The 19684-nt window shown below is 47.0% G+C and overlaps 1 protein-coding gene and 1 long non-coding RNA gene across 3 annotated transcripts in view; one reads left to right on the top strand and one right to left on the bottom strand.

Annotated features, from left to right (window-relative positions):
* Nucleotides 1-4110, bottom strand: part of TBX20 (T-box transcription factor 20) — a 40155-nt gene extending 36045 nt beyond the window's left edge. Inside the window, exons 1-3 of one of the 2 annotated variants that reach the window (XM_032105213.1) lie at nucleotides 3785-4110; nucleotides 1538-1772; nucleotides 32-196 (exon numbers count right to left, since the gene is read on the bottom strand). In XM_032105213.1, the coding sequence (XP_031961104.1) occupies nucleotides 32-196; nucleotides 1538-1772; nucleotides 3785-3911 (527 nt within the window). In that variant the 5' untranslated portion in view covers nucleotides 3912-4110. The remainder of the gene's footprint in view (nucleotides 1-31; nucleotides 197-1537; nucleotides 1773-3784) is intronic. The other variant, XM_032105203.1, reaches the window with a different exon arrangement.
* Nucleotides 4111-6515: 2405 nt separating this feature from the next.
* On the top strand, nucleotides 6516-9388 carry LOC116442364. The gene is made up of 3 exons (XR_004239531.1): nucleotides 6516-7649; nucleotides 7859-8213; nucleotides 8308-9388. It is a non-coding gene; the product is annotated as an uncharacterized LOC116442364 (long non-coding RNA).
* Nucleotides 9389-19684: the final 10296 nt, after the last annotated feature.

The following is a 19684-nucleotide window of genomic DNA, read 5'->3' as shown; positions in this document are numbered from 1 at the left end:
AAATAAAAGACCAGCAATAAAATCTACAAACCTTGCAGGGAGAGGAGGGTCAGCTTTTCCAGCCACTAACCAGGAAGACCTGTGGTAGGCATATCTATATCTTTTATTGTCCACAGGAACTATATCCATTAACACAATATACTTGGCCTCAGGATCCACTCCCGAGAAGGAAACCCTGATCGTAGGAAACATTCTCCTGAAATAAAGGCAAATCAGAAAATAAATATTTGGGCAGAGAACAGAAATAAGAGAGCTTCTGAAAGGCTGCTAAAAGTAACAATTATATTTAAATCCCCTGAAAAAACTTAAAGCATCTATTGATTTTGCCTCCACATGATGGAAGTTAAATCTTGTGTCTCTCTAATAAGGAGACAAAAAGCAGCTTGAAATCGAAACGATATTTGGGAAGCAAAAAGAAAAATATGGTAAAGGTGAAAAAGTAAAGGAGAAATATACTATTTGCCTGTTAGTTAAAAGTACACAATGATTTCAGAAGATAGTTATAGCTAAGGTACATAAATCTTTAGAAACTTGGATTTTCTTTTAATTATTTATTTTTTACGGGATCCATACTACTGTAAGGGAAGTATTCCAGAAATTATTTTGGTCATTATTCTCCCATATGTTAGATGAGTGTTTTCTTAAGCCTGCTCACAATATTTTTGAATGAAATTTTCAAAACTAGAAACTTTCTTTTCTGTACTAAACTTTTGACAAAACACAATTTTAAAGTGTAAGGTTATCCTGTGGACCAGAAAAAAAAGTTAAATAATTTTTAACAGGTTATAATTTTGAACTTTAAAGTGCATGTTTTATACCTACTTTTTTTTTAAAAAACAAAACAAAACAAAACAAAAACATATACCGATAGAACTAACCAGTTAGGGAAAAAAAATAAAAAATCGTCTGGGAACGACATTAGTAAAAAGTAACTTTGGGGATTGAAAAACCCGAAAAGACATTTGGCTCCTCCGGACTGCATTTTACTGACCCAAACCCCAAAAGCTTTACTGAAGAAACGGCATCGTTTGAGGTGACAAGAAAGCCTGGAATTCTTTTGCGCATTTTTGCAACCGAGAGAAAAGAACCAACCAAACCAAGCTCTGACTTAATCATTCTCCCACGACCCCGCGTTCCCCGTGGTCTGTACCAACCTAGCCCCTCGAAATCACTGCGGGATTTTAGTCGCAGACCTGACTATTAGGGAAACAACACTTCTACCCTGCCGCCAGGACGCCCCGGATGGATTTCAGCCGGCCCCGCTGCAGCGCCCCGCGCCCCGCTGCCGCCCCGGGCCGCCTCTCCCTCTGCCCCGGCGGAGCTCCGCGCCCCGCTCCGCGCAGCGCCGGGCTGGGCCCGCCGAGGGGCTGCGGCAATTATGGGGCTTCACCCTCCTCTTCCTCCCCTTAACCCAGCCGTGCTGTTCTCCCGTTACAAAAAACTGCGGGGTTTCGGTAATTTTGTCTTTTTTCCCCCCTGTCCAAAGCCACTTTTCGAAAGATGCCCAGGGGGAAGACCCGGGGCTGCCCAGCCTTACCTCCCGGATTTGGTGATGATCATCTCGGTACCCAGTTCATGAAACTTGTCCCAGAGCTCCTTGGTCTCCAGGCTGCAGGAGATTTTGGCCATCTCCTCGCTGGGGATGATGGGAGTGGTGGGGATGAGGGGCTCGGTGCACAGGGAAGAAGGGCTGCTGCTAAAGTCCCCGTGAGGGTCCAGGCTGGATAAATCACTCAAAGGCTGGGCGCAAGAGGATTTCTCAACGAATTGTTCTGCAGGGTTTGAGGAAAAAGAGAGAGGGAGAGAGAAAAAGAGAAAGAGTCAGAGAGGATTCAGCTAGGACAACGCGACCACCGAGACGAGCTATTTTAAAAACTAAATATCTATAAAAAAGGCATTTTTCGTTCGACTGCCGCCGCTCTGCCCCAGCACACCCGCAGACCCGGCTGATTCCTTAGGCATCCGCTCATCATTTGAGGGCAGCGGTGGTGATTTTCGGAGATGAGCTCCGGGAAGAGCACGGTGCGGATCCACTCCGCGGGGCACGGCGGGGCAGAGCCAGCCCTGCGCGCTGCCCCCGCCGCTAACCGAGGGGTTCCACGAAAAGGTCACTAATTCTCATTAAAACAGGAGCGTTGGGCGCCGAGGGGCTGCTGAGGGCCAGGGTCACGCTGGGGGAGCACGGGAGGCTGCTCCTGGACTGCACCGCTGACAGAGAGCGCAACACAGAAGGAGCCCGAGCGCGGCCGCGCAGGCTCCGCGCGGAAGAGAACCCCAAATACCAATTAAACAGCGGGCACGGGCTCGCCCTCCCGGAAAGCTGGGTCTGCCTTTCTCCCTGGCGGTTTGCTGACACTGAACACGCTCCTTTGGAGAAACTGTCTCCAGGGGAGCTGCGTGCGGCCGCGCAGCCTACGCGGGTGCAGTAGCTGCTGCCGACGCTGGCCGCCCGCCGCGCCTGGCTTCCGCCGGCGCTGCCGCCCACCCCCGCCCGCCCCGGGAGGCTTCGGGCGCTTCAGCAGCTCCGTTGGGAGTTTCCGCCAGAGGCGAGGCCAGGAGGGAGCAGGGCTGCGAAGGCTCTGCCCCGGCTCCGCGATGCGGCACCGGGATACGGCGACGGATCCGCCGCTCGGCGCCAAAGAACAGGAGAAGCACGAACGCGCCCTGCCCCTCCAGGGAAAGGTTTTGCCTAAAGCTCCAGTTAATAAAAACCGAGTTACAGGCAGTCGTTTCCCTTCGATTTTTAGTTGAACGACATGCGGGAAGGGGTTAAAAAAATTTTGAAAAGGCAAATTAAATAAGCGTTTTCAGAAAAAAACCCAACCAAACAAAGAACAACTCCACTAACACTAACTTTAACACCGACCCATGTAAATATGCCGATCGGGAATACTACAACATTCTCGGCCTACGTTAGCGCCCAGACTAAAAACTGAAGTTCACAAGGAATCCCTAGACTATGTGAAATCTTTTGAGACAGTTGATTAGGTGGAGCAGACGCTGAGGGAGCTGCCTTTGCTAAATTCTTTTAAGATTGAGTGTAATCCTGTTCATTGGCGCCCTGAAAGATTAACACATATTTTGTAGTTTTCTGCCAACTCCTGGATACACGCAAGGATGACAAACCGCAGAAACTTGGGGGGCCGAGGGGGAGGAGGTGAAGATGTTAATGTCTTTTAAAAGCTTTCAGGATTCTGAATCGAGGCAACCGAATAGAAGCGAAATCGCTTACCCGAAAATCGCGAGCACTTAAACTCCTCCCGGTCTATGTAGAGCAAAACAGCATGTACGAGCCTACATCGAGGAGCTGTGAAAGGATTTTCAGGTCTACGCACAAGTTTTACTACCTTTGTAAGCCTAGGCACGATAACGGAGAGTCTCTTAATTAACTTCAGAACCAGGGTGGATTTGCAATAAATATTTAAGAGATTCATTTCATATCAGCGAAGAGAAATGGAACTACCTTAGAGTGTGGGATTATTCTACAAATGGCGAATCTGGATAAATAAGAGGCGTAACTGAAACTGGAGGAATTTAGGAAACTCTTTATGCTATAAACAGCCTCGCCTAAAAACGGCGATAGGTGATGAAGGCGCTCAACCTTCAAGCTTAGGTGGTGCTGCTTTTCCCTCCGCAGGGAAAACCTTCGGGCAGGGGGGACGCGCCGCTTCCCCGGCCGGCTGCCGGAGCACCGAGAAGAGTGAGCCAGTGCGGCCAGGGCCAGACGGACGGACGGGAGCTCCGCACCCCACGGACACCGGCGGTCACCCCCATCCCCACTCACCCAAAGGCTTGATGGTGCTCTCGGGGGACTCCTTGTCCTTGGAACTGCCGCTCGACATGAGGGCGGCAATGGAGAAGGCGTTGGCCCGGGAGGAGAGCTGCGGCTTAGGGGGCGGCGTGTACTCCATGGCCACTGTGCGGGGAAGCGGCGCGGCTCGGTGCGGCGCTGCCCGGACGGGGCGGGCGGGAGGACCGGCCGGGGGTGGCAGACCGGGATACCGGGAGCACTCTGCTCCCGGCGCCGCGAGCTCCCCCGCCTTAACGCGGGGCCGCGGAGATCCTATCGGCCGGCGGCCAATCGGCGCCGGGACACGTCAAGGGCCCCGGCCCGGCCCGGCCCGGCCGCGGGGGAGGGGGCGGAGGCGGGCGGCAGCGGCAGCGGCAGCAGTAGTAGTAGGAGGAGGAGGAGGAGGGACGGACGGGAGGGAGGGAGGGGAGAGGAGGGGAGGGGAAGGGAGGGGAAGGGAAGGGAAGGGAAGGGAGGGGAGGGGAGGGGAGGGGAGGGCAGGGCAGGGCTCTGGCCGCCCGCGAGGTGGGGAGGGGGCGGCCGGCCCTCGGGACGGCTCCCCGGAGCCTCTCCCCTTTTGGGCACCCCAGCCCCACTCCCCGCCGGGGCCCCGGCTGCGGTTCGGGGTGCGCCCTCCGCTCCTCTGAGCCCTGGGGGCGGGAACGGGGGGCAGGCCCCGCGGCCGGGGATGCTCCCGGGAAGGTCCCCAGGCTATTCGCTTTGCCGAGACAAGAAACGGCGGAGAGGCGCTTGAAAGGATGAAACGTAACTGTGGATTTTTCTGGTGCGTGCGTGTGAGTGTTAATTTTCTCTTCTACATTCAAATGTTGAAAGACCACAGCTTTCAAAGCAGCCGTTTTCGTCGTTGTGTGCTTTCCGCTGGGACAGAATGTTCCTTAAGGCTCATCGTGCCCTTGGTTTTCCTGCACCGGATCCCAAATATTGTCATCCCGGTGAGATGTACTCGCCCCCACCGACTCCAGGGGAGACCCTTGCAGCATTCCCCTTTTAGCCAAACCAGCGCGTGGGCCGCTGATCGCACAGTTTTCTTCAACTCCATTTCATCGGCTGCGCCGAAATAGATGGTATTGATCAAGCACATAAGACAGAGAAAGTCGGGACGGGCTGATGGTACCAACGAGCAGATTATTCCAAGGTAGTGATTTAAGTAAGTTGCTCACCAGTATTCTTTCACACGTATAATAGAAACATACTCTCATGAATAAATAAATAAAGAAAAGCGGTGCGTTTAATTCCTTTAAATAAAAATATTACTGAAAATATTTACTCGCTAGAACGATTCACAAGAGGACATGCAACTTGGTCACTGAAGTTCCACCTTTTAAACCTAGAACAGAATCCAAGAACTTTTAGTATGCACGCTTGTGCCAAGAGCCATACATAGCCGGTGTCTCTCCGTTCCTGCTGCACTTAATTAATTAATATGGAGAAACAATTATTCGGGTCACCCTTCACAGCCAGTGGAGTGGGGAAGACGAAACAGTGCTTTATCACTTTGAGTTCAGCGGGAACCAACTGCAGTTTGCCTTTTTATTACCTGAATTTTGCCAATAGATAGAATACATGTCACAAACGGGACGTGCATATTTAGAAGCGCCTGAAGCGTCTGGCAGAGGATTCTGGCGTCGCCCGCAGCAGTCTGGGGGCCCAGTCTAGCCTCAGGCATTAGCGGGAGGAGAGGGGCGAAAGGGGAGAGCCCGGCCAGTGCCGCGGCCGGCGAGCCGGGAGGGCCAGCTCACGAAGCATCGCCTCTTGCTTGACACAGGGAACCAGAGACGAGCGGTTCTGCCGACATCAATCTTAAGCAAACAAACAAAAAGTCCCTCCAACAGTTTACCACTTTATCCCGAGGGACATCCCGTCAAGTACGGGTCCGACTTCCCTGTGGGACAGCCCTGCTGCTGGGACCCCTCCCGGCGTGCGAGGGGCGGCGGGACGGGGGTCCCGAGCTCCCGGCCCTGCGCTCCCTTGGCTCTACCTGAAAAGCAGGGTTCGGCCTGCCTGAAAAGAAAGACAAAGGAGGGTACAAACAGCCGGGGAAATTATTCTATTCACCGTTCCTCTGGTGACGGGGCTGCCTAAGTCTCCTTTGGTTTCCTACCTACTGTATGCGCCGGGCAAATAAGGATAATAAAACCCACGAGCTCTCGTCAAAGTAACAGCACAGATCCTACTGGGGAAAAAAAAAAAACGCCCAAACAAAAAACAATCTCTCCTTTTCCCTTGCTTATTTCTGTCCCCCAGCAGTGAGGGTAACATACCTGTGCCTAGCAGGGGCTGCTCCCAGTCCATCGAGGCTGAGGGGAGAGGGGTGGCGGGTGGCCGTGGACATTTCAGTGCGTCCGTCTGGGAAACACCGGCTCAGCCGCGGCAGCTGAGGAGCTCCGGACTGATTTCTGCTCTCCCTTGCCACGGGATTTCCACTCCCGCGCGGCGCCCGGTCATTGCCTTGGCCCGGGGGAGGAGGACTCGGCCGCAGCGGGGGGAAGCGCTGCGCAGTGAAAGGGGCACGGCGCACCCGGGCGCGGAGACGAGCGGAGAGGCGGGCGAGGGGGAACCGAGGCCACGGCGCGGTCGTGGAGCTGGGACGGGGCTGCCGGTCACCTCCGGGCAGTGGGTTGCCCCTCTGGGAGAGGAACTGGCCTTGGGGGCTTGCGGGTCTCGTACCTTGGAGGTAAAAAAACCGGGGTGGAAAGAAACCAGGAGCTTCGTTTTATTTTATTTTAAACGGGTCCGTCCACACGAGATGGCTTTTCTTTTGCTTGGTTAAGTCATGCAACTTTTCGCTCTATCCCACGAGAATCTATATTTTTTCAGGGTTTTTTTTTTTCCCCTCGCTCCGCCTCTGATAAGGAAATGAGCCTTGTCTAGACGTCCAGAGCACCCCCCTCCTTCCCCGTGGGCAGGGAATGGGTCTCATCTCCGGCCGCCTAATTCTCGCTACGGCTCTCTCCCCCGCCGGGGCCGGACTGGGGAGACACAGGGATCAGGGAACCCGAGTGCGGAAAGGGAGAGAGCCCGGCTCCCCTGGGCTGCTTTGCCGTCCCTGCCCATGGCCCTCTCCGGCGACGGGACGGCTTCCAGAGACCAGGGGGTGGCAGGGGAACATACCACCACCACAGTGCTCTTGATGCCTCTCTGCTTTCCCAACCAAGTGGATGTATTTAATAACGTCCGCGCGCTCTTCCCAGGGGATGCGAACCGGAGCTGCCAGTCCCCGCCGCACCCAGGCACAGAGCGGCTGTCACCACTGTACCGACCCCCTCCCGAGAGCAGAGTTACTGACCCTGCTGCTCCCCAACAGGGCGGTTGCCTCGTTTGAACCCGTTTCAATTAAATCCTTCGTTATTGTTTATCCGTTTATGAAGAACACGCAATCTACACTGCAGTTTGTTTTTAATCTAGCAAATCCATGTGTTTGTCGCGGGTGTCAGCCTGCTGTGGCAGAGACATTTCATTAGGCTTCATTATTCTTGTAAAGTACTTTTTTCGCCCCTTCCTTGGTCTAAAAAGCTCCTTACTCTCTTGTGCGCCAGCAAAAAACAGCGTGTGGTAATCGCTGCACACCTCGTCGCGTTCGTTCGGTTCCCAGCTTTAATCAGGATTAGGGCTCAGTTTCGCCGCCAGGTTTCAAACAGGGAGCTTGCGGCCCCCCTCCAAAACCCCTCTCTGATCCCTGAAAAGCCAAGGAGTAAACCCGATTCCGTGAAAACCATGAGAACCACTTCTTCCCGGCCCTTTCCTCACCAAGACAAAATCGCGACGGCAACGACACACGAGGGACAAAAAACCCGCACAAACCCGCCGGGCAACCTAGGGTCCAGAGGGATGGTTTCAGGTGAGCCTTCGCTTGTGTGACAAGAGCTCCGACGCTGCGCGTTTCTCCGCGGCCGCGCAGGGCCGCCGGGGGGGGGGGGGGGGGGGGGGGGTGCGGAGAGGGGCGCAGACCGTGCGGGGAGCCGCGCTCAGGTTTTAAGCAACTCTTTCGCGTAGTGATGAGGGGCCGTCACCCTTTCTCTCTCTTTTTTTTTTTTATTCTCGCAAAAGCCCCCACGCCGCACACTTCTCGCCGCAGAGACAAACCTGGGCTGTGGTACCCGTGGGGCTGCCCCCCGGAAATGGGCCCGGCACCGAGCCGAGCTGGCACCCGCTCTTCTCCCGGCTGTCCCTTGGGATAATCTGACATTTGCATCCCATCCCTCCTCCTCCGTTACTTCCCCGTGTCCCCTCCGGATCCGTCGCCTGTGCGGAGGGCAAGATCACCTTTCCCTTTAATTAGGAACCAATAGGTGAGGGGTGCTGCTGCCGAAACCCTCCCTGCCGCCGTCCCACCCTGACCGCTGCTGGCCTGGTGCTGCCCGGAATCTGTGTCTGACCCTGAAGCCCACACCCCCTCTCCAAGGTAACCTACAGCACTGCTTTGGGATCGAGCTTACTCCTGCCTCGGGAGGGAAGAGTTAAAATTTTTTACTCTTTCTTATTTTTCACCCTTGTAGATGAAAACAGTTTCTCCAGTAAAAAGAATGGTGTTTATTCGCTCGGGCGGAGTCTCAGGATCGCCCGTTCGTGCCTTGCGAGCGCACCGCTACTTTACAAAACGACGGCTACAGCACTACCCGGCTCCGGCTTGGGCTCTGCTCCTCTGCAACCTCACGCGATTATCAGCCCGGCTTTCAGGAGCTTTTTTCTCCTCCGCTGCACATAATTCTATTGGTCTGTCCGCCGGATTCCTCCTCTCTTTGCGCTCCCCGATTTCGGAGCAGCCCCCGCTCCCAGTGCTCTTGCTGCGGCAGGGACATCGCTCCACTGCCGCCGCTCCACGCTCTCCCCTTCACGGAAAGAGCCGCGCCAGCAAGGCAGAAGCCCACGTACCCGAGATCCAATTTCACAACAAAAACATCTCAATGTCACCTACGGCGAGAAGGTGGCTTATTGGAGCAAAATGCGAGGCATTTTAAACCCATTAGGCATCTCCCAGATGCAAATCCAATGGTGGAAAGAGAAAGGCTCTATTAAGACCCGAGGGCTGACAATTAGATTATAGTCCAATTGCCAGTGGATAATGTGCTAAAAGCTTTCCCATTTAGTGTAACTCCTCGCTGAAAATTATTCACACTTTGCAGGCTGCCGCGCTCCTGAACGGGAGACGTCTTTGTCCGCGTAGAGCGCGAACAGCCGGGCATAACTCGACACAGACACACGGACAGATGCACACGCAGGAGGTCTCGCAACCAGGAGGATCACTGAGCACATCCTTCCCGATCCAGAGCCGTGTGGCAAATCTGTTCGTGGTACAAGCTGACGAGCGCACGCACCGCCGCTACAAAGGTGCCAGGACAAGTGCCCCATGGGCGCACAGGCACCTCTTCCAACGTGCCATACTGTGTGTATTTAGCATGGTTTGTGTAGAGCATAGCTTGGAAGATCATCGAGTTCTCAAGCACACATTGGCGCGTCAGCTGCACACAATTAGACTTTAATGTTCCTTCATGTGCAGAAAATACACTATTTTCCGTATAAACCTAAAGTTTGTATTTAATGACAGGGATGACATTTTCATTAAAAATAAATATCTGAGTTTGGGTACTCCACAGATTATTTCTTTCAGTTTAAAACCGTCACTAAAAGCTGATGAAATTTTCACTAAGGGCTTGAACTCCCAACTCTCTGCGGCTATAATTTGAAGTACCACCAAGCAGTACATGAGTTCGGATGTGACCATTTAATTCCAGTATTGCAAAATCTTTGTCATAGGGTGAGGGGCTTTGCAGCCGCCGATGCCGTGCCTGCCCGGAGGGCGTGGGGACTGTTAGCCTCCCTCCCCGCGGCGCGGACAGGCTCCTGCACCCCTAGGGAAGACGATGCTCTACGGCGGCCGGCCAGCATTACGTCCTGCCCCAGGGGAGTCTGCCCTGGACCGGAGGGCGGTGGAGGACAAGGTTGGGTTCCCCATAGCAGGATGGGGTAGGCAGAGGCAGCCAGGGCCTTCCTGACTATTCACTGAGGGAATCTCTGCCCCCCATCATGTCACACGTACCAAAAATCCTGAGCCTTTTTGGTTTTTTTAAAGGTATATACATATAAATAATAAACACACAAGTTTGTCTTGCCCACCTTCCCCAACGACACCGAATTGAAAACTAAAGCAAAACGAGTCATCCCCCCAAACACCCAGAACTGCTCCAGGACCGACACAATGCACACCAGGCTTGAAGTGACCAAGCACCAGCTTTGGATTTTGGGGTTTAAATCGGTGGTCTGAAGTGTTATGAAAAGCCACATCTTTAATGCTCTATTTTTATACAACCATTTTATGCTCAATTTCAAACCAAAGTCCTTAGGAGCCCTTCCACTTGTTTTGCAGAGTTAGAGGAAATATGAATTAACTGGCAGAATTAAGCAGAAAGGCTGGAATGTTAGAGAGAAAGATGAGATCAGAAAAGCTCCTTCACAGGTCTCGAAAAAGACAACACAGAAACACATTGTCTGTCCAACTTCATTGGAGAGAACATTTCAATGGCATGCAAAAGAATCTGTTTGTCTAGTTTCTTTACACAAAAAGCATTTTTAATTTCTTTACTCACAAAGCATTTCAGAACACTTCAAAATTTTATAAATCATAAAATGTAACTTGCTTCCTTAGCAGATAGGAATATTATTCAAGATGAACAAAATGTGCTTGTGTATACACTTCTCTATACACATACATACATCTGCAGTACCATACATTTAAACTTGCCCAGTGGTGCTTTTCTTAGTTGCCTTCCACAAAACAATACAAGCAACCCACGGTCTGCCACAGCACAAGATTTACTGTAAGCTGAAACCACTGCTTTGGACCAAAATTTTAGGGGAACACAAGACTTCTTTATTTCAGTGCTCATTTTAAAGATGTAAAAATTTATGTCCGTGATACGGAAGCAGTTTGCTGGAGCATCTGAAAAATCTGTTCTAGTTCCTGATTTTTGAAGTCTCACTGTAGTTAAGATATCCTGACAAGCACATGTATGTTTGTCTATTTGTCTGTCCTAGAGACAGGATGGAGCTGCTTCTTGACTTTCACCTTGATGATGGAAGACAAGAAGCAATTCCTGGCAGACTGCAAGAAAGTGATGGCTCCCTCTCCTTTGATTAGGTACAGTGGTCCACCTGAAATTCTGGGCTTGCAGTTTTCAGGAAAGCTGTCACTCACATTGTTTATTAGTTAAAGTAAATCTCCGGCTATTGTGTGACTTGATTGTGTAGTTGGACTGCTTGGAAAATGTATTCATTGCTCAAACTCCTGAAACAATAAAATCTCTTCTTTTTTTCTTGTACCTGTGACAGATATTTTAAGTGAACCTCTTTTATTTTCATTTTCTTTCAGGCCTTTTGGTCTCTTTCCTCATTTAATATTTAATTTTCATTAAAAAATAATAAATCAGAACTTTTGAGCTTTATTAAGCGAGATTTGAATAGCTAATTTATTTGCTGTTTGTTGGAAATTACCTGTTTAAGAAATACTAATAAATAATAAATTGGCAATGTAGAAGTATTTAGAACAATCTCAGCTAAATAAAAAGTCTCAAGGAGCATTCTTTGGTTAAAAAAAATAATCAGACTTTACACAGCACTAAAGATGATCATGTGCATATTTATGAGAAAGGGCAAATTTTTTCCTCGACTTTTGCAGCCCTTGGATCGGTAGGAGAGTTTCAGAGTTGCCTGTAGTGGTGATATGAAAATAGGAATAGTAGGAAGTGCTGGGAAGAATAGAAACCTCAACAACTAAGAAAAAAGTTTCTGGCAAATGTTAAAACTTTTTTTTTTAAATAGAAGAGTCTGGTTTTGGGTCTCCATTTTGAGATGTCTTGGGCGTTACTTACTTCATCTAGATTTATAGTTCCTTACAATTTTTTTGTTGTGTCCAAAGTTGTGTCCCAAAATATCCAAAGCTAGGAACCTAAAATTAGAGACTGCCTTTGAAACTGCTGATCTCTGCATATTTTCCCTCTGTGAACATACAGCAGTAGAAAACACGCCCAAAGACAATGAGTAAAGAGAATGAGTTTTGCTTTGAGGGCCGGCAGTAGAAAGCCTTACGAGAAGGCTGTCAGCCATTTCCCAAAAACTTCGGGAGCATTGCTTTTCCATTTTTACTCAGTGATGTATCTGTAATTTGTGTCCACCTCTCCTGGTAGGTGTTAAGAAAAATGGTAGTTTAAAAAAAAAAAAAGGGAAAAAATGAAATGAAGAAGATAGAAAACATGGAGGAGTAAGGTGAACATAGAACAAAGAAGGTTTCATTTCTGGCCTAGTGAGCTTGGAAAGTGAGAAGAAGCGCTGTGGTTTACAACTCTCGCAGCTCACGCGGAGCAGTTTGTAACAGAGCGTGTGATACAGTCTGGGAGCAGCACTGCTGTCACTGAAGAGCTGCTCCAGCAGCCTTCTGCTGCCTGAAGCCTCACAGCCACAATCACAGAAACCCAGCGGGTGCAGAGAGGGTCCTGCTGCCGGACCTATCAGGCACCACAAACGGGGCCTGCCAGATATTTCTGGCTTATTTCCACACTGTAAGGATGGAGGGAGAAGCACTCCCACACCATGGCACGGTGAAAGATTGTTTTTGCTTATTTTAACAGTATGGGGAACCAGACTGGGGGTGTTCTGGCATAAAAAGGATTTTTTTTTTTTTTCTTAAGCCTGCAATTTCAAAAGCATTCGGGATTAGGGCTTGAAAAACATATTTCAGTACCCATAACATACTGTTGATTTATCTGGCAACAGCTAAGCTTGCAGAGGGAAACTAAGCTTATTTGAAATAATGTGGTCATAAATAACACTGGGGGAAAACAGTTCACAAGTTTGTGTAACTCCCAGCACACTCTCTGCTGGAAGGCTGACACTGAAAGGGTTTTCATTTCAGCAGCGTGAAGACAACCCTACGAGGTAAGCACTTCCTGCTCTGCCTGCACGGGTTTGCAGGAGAAGCCAGCTTGCTTCCATTAGTTATATCAAAGTGAGGAAACCAATCAACCCGGAATTTGCACCATAAAAAGTAGCTACAAGCCAAGTAGGTTGGCATCAACTTGCAGGTGATCAGAGGTGAAATTACAGCCTCTTTAAAGTTAGCAGTTCATTTAGCACGGATCAGAGAAGAGCTTGAACCAGTATTTCAGTTCAACTTTACCAGGAATTTTTGGGTGGTTTTAGAGCTTAACTTACTGTTGACCATAGTACAGTATTCATAGTTGCTCTTAAAACCTTCACCAATAATGAGTGCAGTAATGAAAATACAAATCAAATAGGCTTCTGGGTGACATAGAAACTAGCATTGCCCTATGACAGACATGAGATTATAGCAGTTTATATTTAATATAAATGAGTGTGTGAGTCTTTTGCTAATGAAGAACATCTACAGTCTTGTAGTGCTCAAATTTGGCAGTTTAAAATACAGCTAGACAAGAGTAAGTCATGTGTTAACCTCAAGCTTTCTTGCAGGATACAAAGCCAGGCTGGGTTTTTCTAGATACAGGAAAGGTTAACAAAATTTGACAGAGTTGTTACTGCTGTTACTATGAAACACAAATGAAACTCAGCTAATAGGATAATACCTTGCTGTTTGTCCTGAAGAAATAACCAAGAAATACGATCACAGATATAGTTTGTAAATGGGTGTAAGTAATGTACAATGGATATCATATCTCAGGGATAGAAACAAGGGGAAGTAAAAAGGTGTGAGAACAACTCCTTTCCAACAAAAAAGAGACAACACTTACTATCTATCATGCATCTTATCTTTTTCCACAGCAGAAAAATCAGCTTTTCTGGGCTTTTATTTAGATGATCTTTGGTTACACAAGGACTGAACTGCATTTGCATTCCAGTGTGGTCTTTTCGCCCAGCACTGGGGATGTAAATGGGGAGATTTTAAAAAAAAATATAGAATCATTTGGGTTGGAAAAGACCTCCAAAATTGAGTCCAACCTTTGACTGACCACCACCTTGTCAATTAAACCATAGCACTATGTCCCATTTCCAGTCATTTCTTAAACACTTTCAGGGATGGTGACTCCACTGCCTCACTAGGAGTCGATTCCAGTGCTTGACAACCCCTTCAAAAACTCCTCCCAGTGCCCAAACTGAACCTCTGGTGTAGCTTGAGGCTATGTCCTCTTGTCCTGTCACTGGCTGCCTGGGAGAAGAGACTGACCCCCACTTTGCTACAACCTCCTGTCAGGCAGTTTTAGGGAGTGATAAAGTCACTGTGACCCTCCACTTGTCTCGTATGATTTACTCTCTGTAGACTCTGCACCACCTTTGTTGCCCTTCTCTGGACATGCTCCAGCACCTCAATGTTTTTCTTATAGTGAGGAGCCCAGAACTGGATGCAGTACTCAAGGTGTGGCCTCACCAGTGATGAGTTCAGAGGGAAAATCACTTCTCTGGTCCTGATGGTCTTACTATTTTTTATACAAGCCAGGATAACTGGGCACTCTGCCGGCTCATGTTCAGCTGGCTGTTGACCAGCACCCCCAGTTTCTTTTCTGCTGGGCAGCTTCCCAGCCACCCCTCCTGAGGGTTGTAGTGCTACATGGGTTTTTGTTGTGAACCAAGTGCAGGACCCAGCCCTTTGCATCATTGAGCCTCACACCACTGGCCTCAGCCCATTGATCCAGTCTGTTTAGATCCCTCTGCAGAACCTTCCTGCCCCCCAGCAGATTAACACTCCTGCCCAACTTAACATCATCTGCAAACTTAGTGAGGGTGCCCTCAATCCCCTTGTCCAGATCATCAACAGAGGTATTAAACAGAACTGCCCCCAGTACTGAGCCTCAGGGAACCCCACTAATGACTGCTGGGCAAAAGAGATGCCTCTTGTGCAAAGCAACCATCAGTGGAAAAAGACAGCTCACTCCTCCTCCATTCACCACTGCCCCGAGTCTGCTTGCTAGGATACTGCAAGGACTTTGGAGAAGGATTTGGCCTTTCTCTCTATCCATAGTTACCCAATATAGCCAAACCCTACCACAACAGAGCTGATGATTAGTAGCCAAGGCAGCCCCATGTTACACTAGTGGTTGATTAGCTTCCTTGTCTTCACCCCTAACAACTGCTGGGGCCTGGGAGAAACTTACTTTTCCTCCATGGTAGTCTCTCAAATTTAGGGTTAAACATTTTGTCTTTTTCTCCGTATGAGATCTTTTTTTGATTAAAATCAGCCTGAAGTCATAGGTTTTAATTCCATCTGTACATGGATTTCAAAGTTAAAAAAAGATATTTGTCAAATAAAAAAATTACCTTTCATTAACTGAAACATTTTTCCAGTAATGGAAATTATTATTTAAAACAAGTTAAAATAGTATCTTTCAAGTTAAAAACTCTATTTTACATTGTCACTTTTTGGCAAATTAAGGATTTGATTAAGAGCTTAGGTCTCACACAAGTTGAAATGAGTGGGTTCTCTTTAAAAGTCCATGGCATCACCCCTTTTCATATACCTGAGTTCACGTTCCTCTTTCTGTTACAGAAACTCTTGAGCAAGTATGGAGCACAGAAACCTGTCATGCACCTTTCAACTTCAAAGACAGCTGCCAAAGTACAGTACAAGAATTAATATTCTGATATTTTTTTCTTTCTAACACCAGGAATGCTTTGGGTGACAGTGCCAAGACAAACCTTGTCCCTCAGGTTTGAGACACTTGGATGTAAGTGATCATGTGGAAAGTGATATTCACCTTTATATAGTGTACCAAATAGTAAAACTATTAGCATGGATCCCCTAAAAAGGCCTAAAATAAATGAGAATTGAAAAGAAAATTCCCTTTAGCCCACTAGAATAAATTATATGGATCTACTAAGCAGATAGTAAAACCAAAGCTGGCACCATGAAAGAAAGATAATGGTGTACAATCGGGCTGTAGGAGAGATAAGAGGGGGAAAGTTGGGACATAGTTTAGTGAGTATTTTAGAACAGGTGTTTTATGTCAAAAAGGGAAACCCAAGGTTAATTCTGGCAAAATAAACAGACATATAGACACATTGGATATTTGGTATTGGAAAGAAACCTAAGATGAAAGGTTTGAGAGAGAGAGAAAAAAATTTAGTGCTAAGTCTCAAAGACGGAAACACTAGGAAGAAATAGTGGCTTAAGCACAGCTAAAGTCTTACAGCTGTAGCGACAGCTTTGCACCTTAAGTGATGCCTCCACCCTTCCTTGGCAATGCCACAATTAATCTTGATCAGTACAATGTGATAACTAGAACACAAGGCCAGAATTAACTGGTCTTAGACTCTAGCCCAGAACTGCAAGTACTCTGCATTCCTGCTTTGCTTTGCCCAAACCCAGTCACAGTGATAGCAACATGCTGCAGAAAAGGCCTCAGAGTCTGCTGACTAAAAGCACCACACAGAGACATGGTGTCAGTGCTGCCTATAAAACAAGGCACTTGGGAAGGCACCTTGATTTGTAGACTCTCTCTGAGCTTTTGCAAAGAAAATAAAGTCTATTTTTAAACCTGACCTTTCTACCCACCAACAGCTAATGACACAATCCTTTTCAATTAGGTCAGATTTCAGAGAGTTTTTAAAATATTTGTGTTAGCAAAGCAACCAATACTCGAACCCTTTATTTTTTCGGTTCAGTTTCAAAGGGTTGCATGCCTTTTGCACTGATGTGTTCCTAGGGATTGGGAAGAGCACTTCTATGTTTAACATGCAATCACGTTTCCAGTGAAAGAAAGACTGCATGAAATCTGTCACTTAATATCTGAAACCTGCATGGTTTCCTTTTCTTCAGTTTGACAGGGGAGATTATGCCCACAAATAAACATTCCCAATAGTATATTTGGGCTCTTACCACTTGGCATCTGTCAAACAACTTGCCATCAGCTTTCTAAAATTGACAGTTTCTGTAGATTTCTGCTAAATGTTGAAAAATAGTTTTGCTGACCTCTTCTTTGTTGAAGATTCAGACACCAGCTGAGGCAGCTGTCCAGTCTGCAGTATGATATAAGAGAAGAGGAATTAACCCAACAGAAATTGAATTTGGAAATGTCTTTAGAGAAACTACCGACTGCTGCAGAAAAAGGAGTATTACTTAGTTCTGCTGTCACTAAAATGGATGACATCTGCTAATCTACAGTGACTGATCCTCCTCTAATGTGTGACCTGAGAACTTGAGAACTGAATGGGTGCAGACCGGTCACAAGCACAACACAATGGTCACCATCACTTTGCTGGTCTTCTCCACTGAAAACTGAGTATATACAGTTTTGAATAACATTTTAACCTTGTTATTTCTTGTCTATTTCTGGACCTTGCTCTTTTGCCTTAAAATTTGTGTCTGTTGTGCTTTCCATGGTGGTGATTGTGGAATTACAGGAAGAGCATGCACTTGTCCCACCAACAGTGGTGTAGATGGTAGCTATGTGGGGCAGGAGATGCAGCCACTTAGCAGAGAGTGGGATTTCAAATGTATCCATGTCACTTAACCTGTTTTTTTTCTGTTAACACAAATGTGCATTCTTAAAGATGCACCATGTTGAAATCCAGAGAACCAACTGTCACGGAAATGAGAGGGCTTTCACAGAAAAGCGAGAACCAAAAAGAACCAACTTTTGAGTGCATCTGAAACACGTAAGGGAGAGATGCATGGGCTACAGAGGTAGAGAAGGGAGGTTGTGCATTAGAGAAAGAGAGGAAGTGAAAACCATCTTTTCTTTTTCCTGTCTTTTTTTCAACAAAAGAATTTTCAGTTTATTCACACATTGCCTAAATCATCTGAATGCTATCTCATGTCATCACTGGCAGCTTACAGTCCTTGACATCTGTAACTCACTTTGGTTCTCATTTTCCTTTTAGATTTTTTTTTTTATTTTAAAGAAAAGCAGTTTCTGCTGTGAAATGCCAGCTCTTTTTCAGAGCACATAAATATTGACGTAAAGTTGAAACATTGTCACGTTCAGCTGCAGACAAGTTAATAAACAGTGATTATTCTACAGTGTTCTTCCTATGGTGTGTCACTGTTATATGTTCTTAAGCCACTGTTTAGATGGATCTTTGCTAACACACAAAGTCGCTGGTGAATTTAGCCCAGCTATCCACAGGAAACATGCCATGCACCATCTAGCAAAGATGGGGTCATTTCATCAGTTAACCATATTCCTGAACTTAGTTCTTGATATCTTAAAATAACCTCCCCTTGAAGCCATAAATCAGGGGGGAAGGATTGTAACAAACTGTTTTGCAGCCCAGCTCAGAGTGAATTATACTAATAGGCTGTTCATAACCTGGTCACATCATCTTTGTTGACTCATACAACTGACACCAGAAGCAGAAGTTCCTTGCTAGGCTCTTTACCTTGGTCCTTCAATGTGCTCATTGCTTTTATCCTCTGTTTATTAACAGGTAGTGGGGACATGAAACCTACTTATCACCATCTGTCTCCAGTAAAGAAGAGGCAGGCCTGACAAAAGGTACTTTGAATGTCCTGGGGGGGGAAGGAAGGGACATGAGAGACATAACAGAGCTGATGAAACTTTGAGGACACTGGTGCAGGCTTTTCCTGTGAAAGGAAAGACTTCATAGCTGGCTCTGCATATGGAACCCAGATTTTACAAAAGCTGGGTTCCCTTCTTAAGAAGAAAGACAAAAACCAGATTTACTATCTGTTCAGCAGATTTGATATTCATGTGCCCCACTGATACCAAATAGCTTAAGACATGTCTAGGTGAGGTCCTTTTTGAAGGCTTACAGTGAAGCTCCTAACAAGCTTGTTTAGCCATCCATATGCCAGGGACTGGAAGAGGTGTAAACTATTACATATGAGATAGTAGCACATGCAAAACAACTAAAGTTAATTTTTCCTCCTCTGGTATAATTTGAATTTACCAATGTTTTTGTTTGGTTGGTTGGTTTGGATTTTTGTTTGTTGGGTTTTTTTTTTTAACAGAATCTTATAACAAATGAAACCTATGTAATCAAAGCAAGGAAGAACATGTCAGAGCTCACAAAACTCCATGGGCTGGGAAAACAGACCAGTTGCCAAGGCTCAAGGAGAAAGATTGCTGGTACACCTACCCCATGCTCAGTTTTCTGGGGACCAGGCTATTCCTCTATGATTCAGTGGAGCAGTAGTATGTACAAATTTATGTACAGTTTCTCAGTTGCATGTATGGAAAGGCACATAAAGAAATATTTTGATTAGTAGTAGAAAGTAGTAGAACCTATGAAGGCTGGTCGCCCATGAATTTATGTCTTGTGATAAAGTCTACTATGTCAATAATTTTCTAATAAGAGACTCAAGCCATGATGGAAGTATAAAGAGAATTTCTGCCTCCTATATTAGTCAGTCTATAGTCACAAAACAAGTAGACATTGAATATCATTGACATCCTGTCATTGTTTCCAAATTAAATTGAAATTACCCACGTAGTTCAGAAGTTTTGTTGGAGAAGGGGTGGGATAGACAGAATTGTTTCAACCTTTTTTTCTTAAGGAGACCAGTTTTGAGAAACAGGCAAGAAACACAGCTCCCTTACGGTAATATCACAACAATGAAGCATATCTGTTTTGTGTTATATAAACAAAGACAGTGCTTTGGGTAAAAAACTCTGTGAGAGACATTAGGACATTTTGCAAACTGACCATGTGTTTAGTCTTGAAGATGAAGATCCTGTAGGTGAATCATTAGATTAGACCTCCCTGAACTAAAAGAGTGAAAGTAAATTGCACAGCATCCACATCAGGTGAGTATAGGAAGAAACAAAGGAGCAAAAGATCCATCAGACATGCCAAGGGGAAAAATCCTGTTATTTTCCTATTGTTTCATATCTACACTTCTGGGGAGCAGACCAGGCAGTGTTTAGCTTATTAACACAATACTTCAGGAAC

The sequence above is a fragment of the Corvus moneduloides genome, chromosome 1, assembly GCF_009650955.1.
Source record: "Corvus moneduloides isolate bCorMon1 chromosome 1, bCorMon1.pri, whole genome shotgun sequence".
Lineage (NCBI taxonomy): Eukaryota > Metazoa > Chordata > Aves > Passeriformes > Corvidae > Corvus > Corvus moneduloides.
The sequence above is the reverse complement of the archived record's forward strand: the minus strand, read 5'-3'. Positions and strand labels throughout refer to the sequence as shown.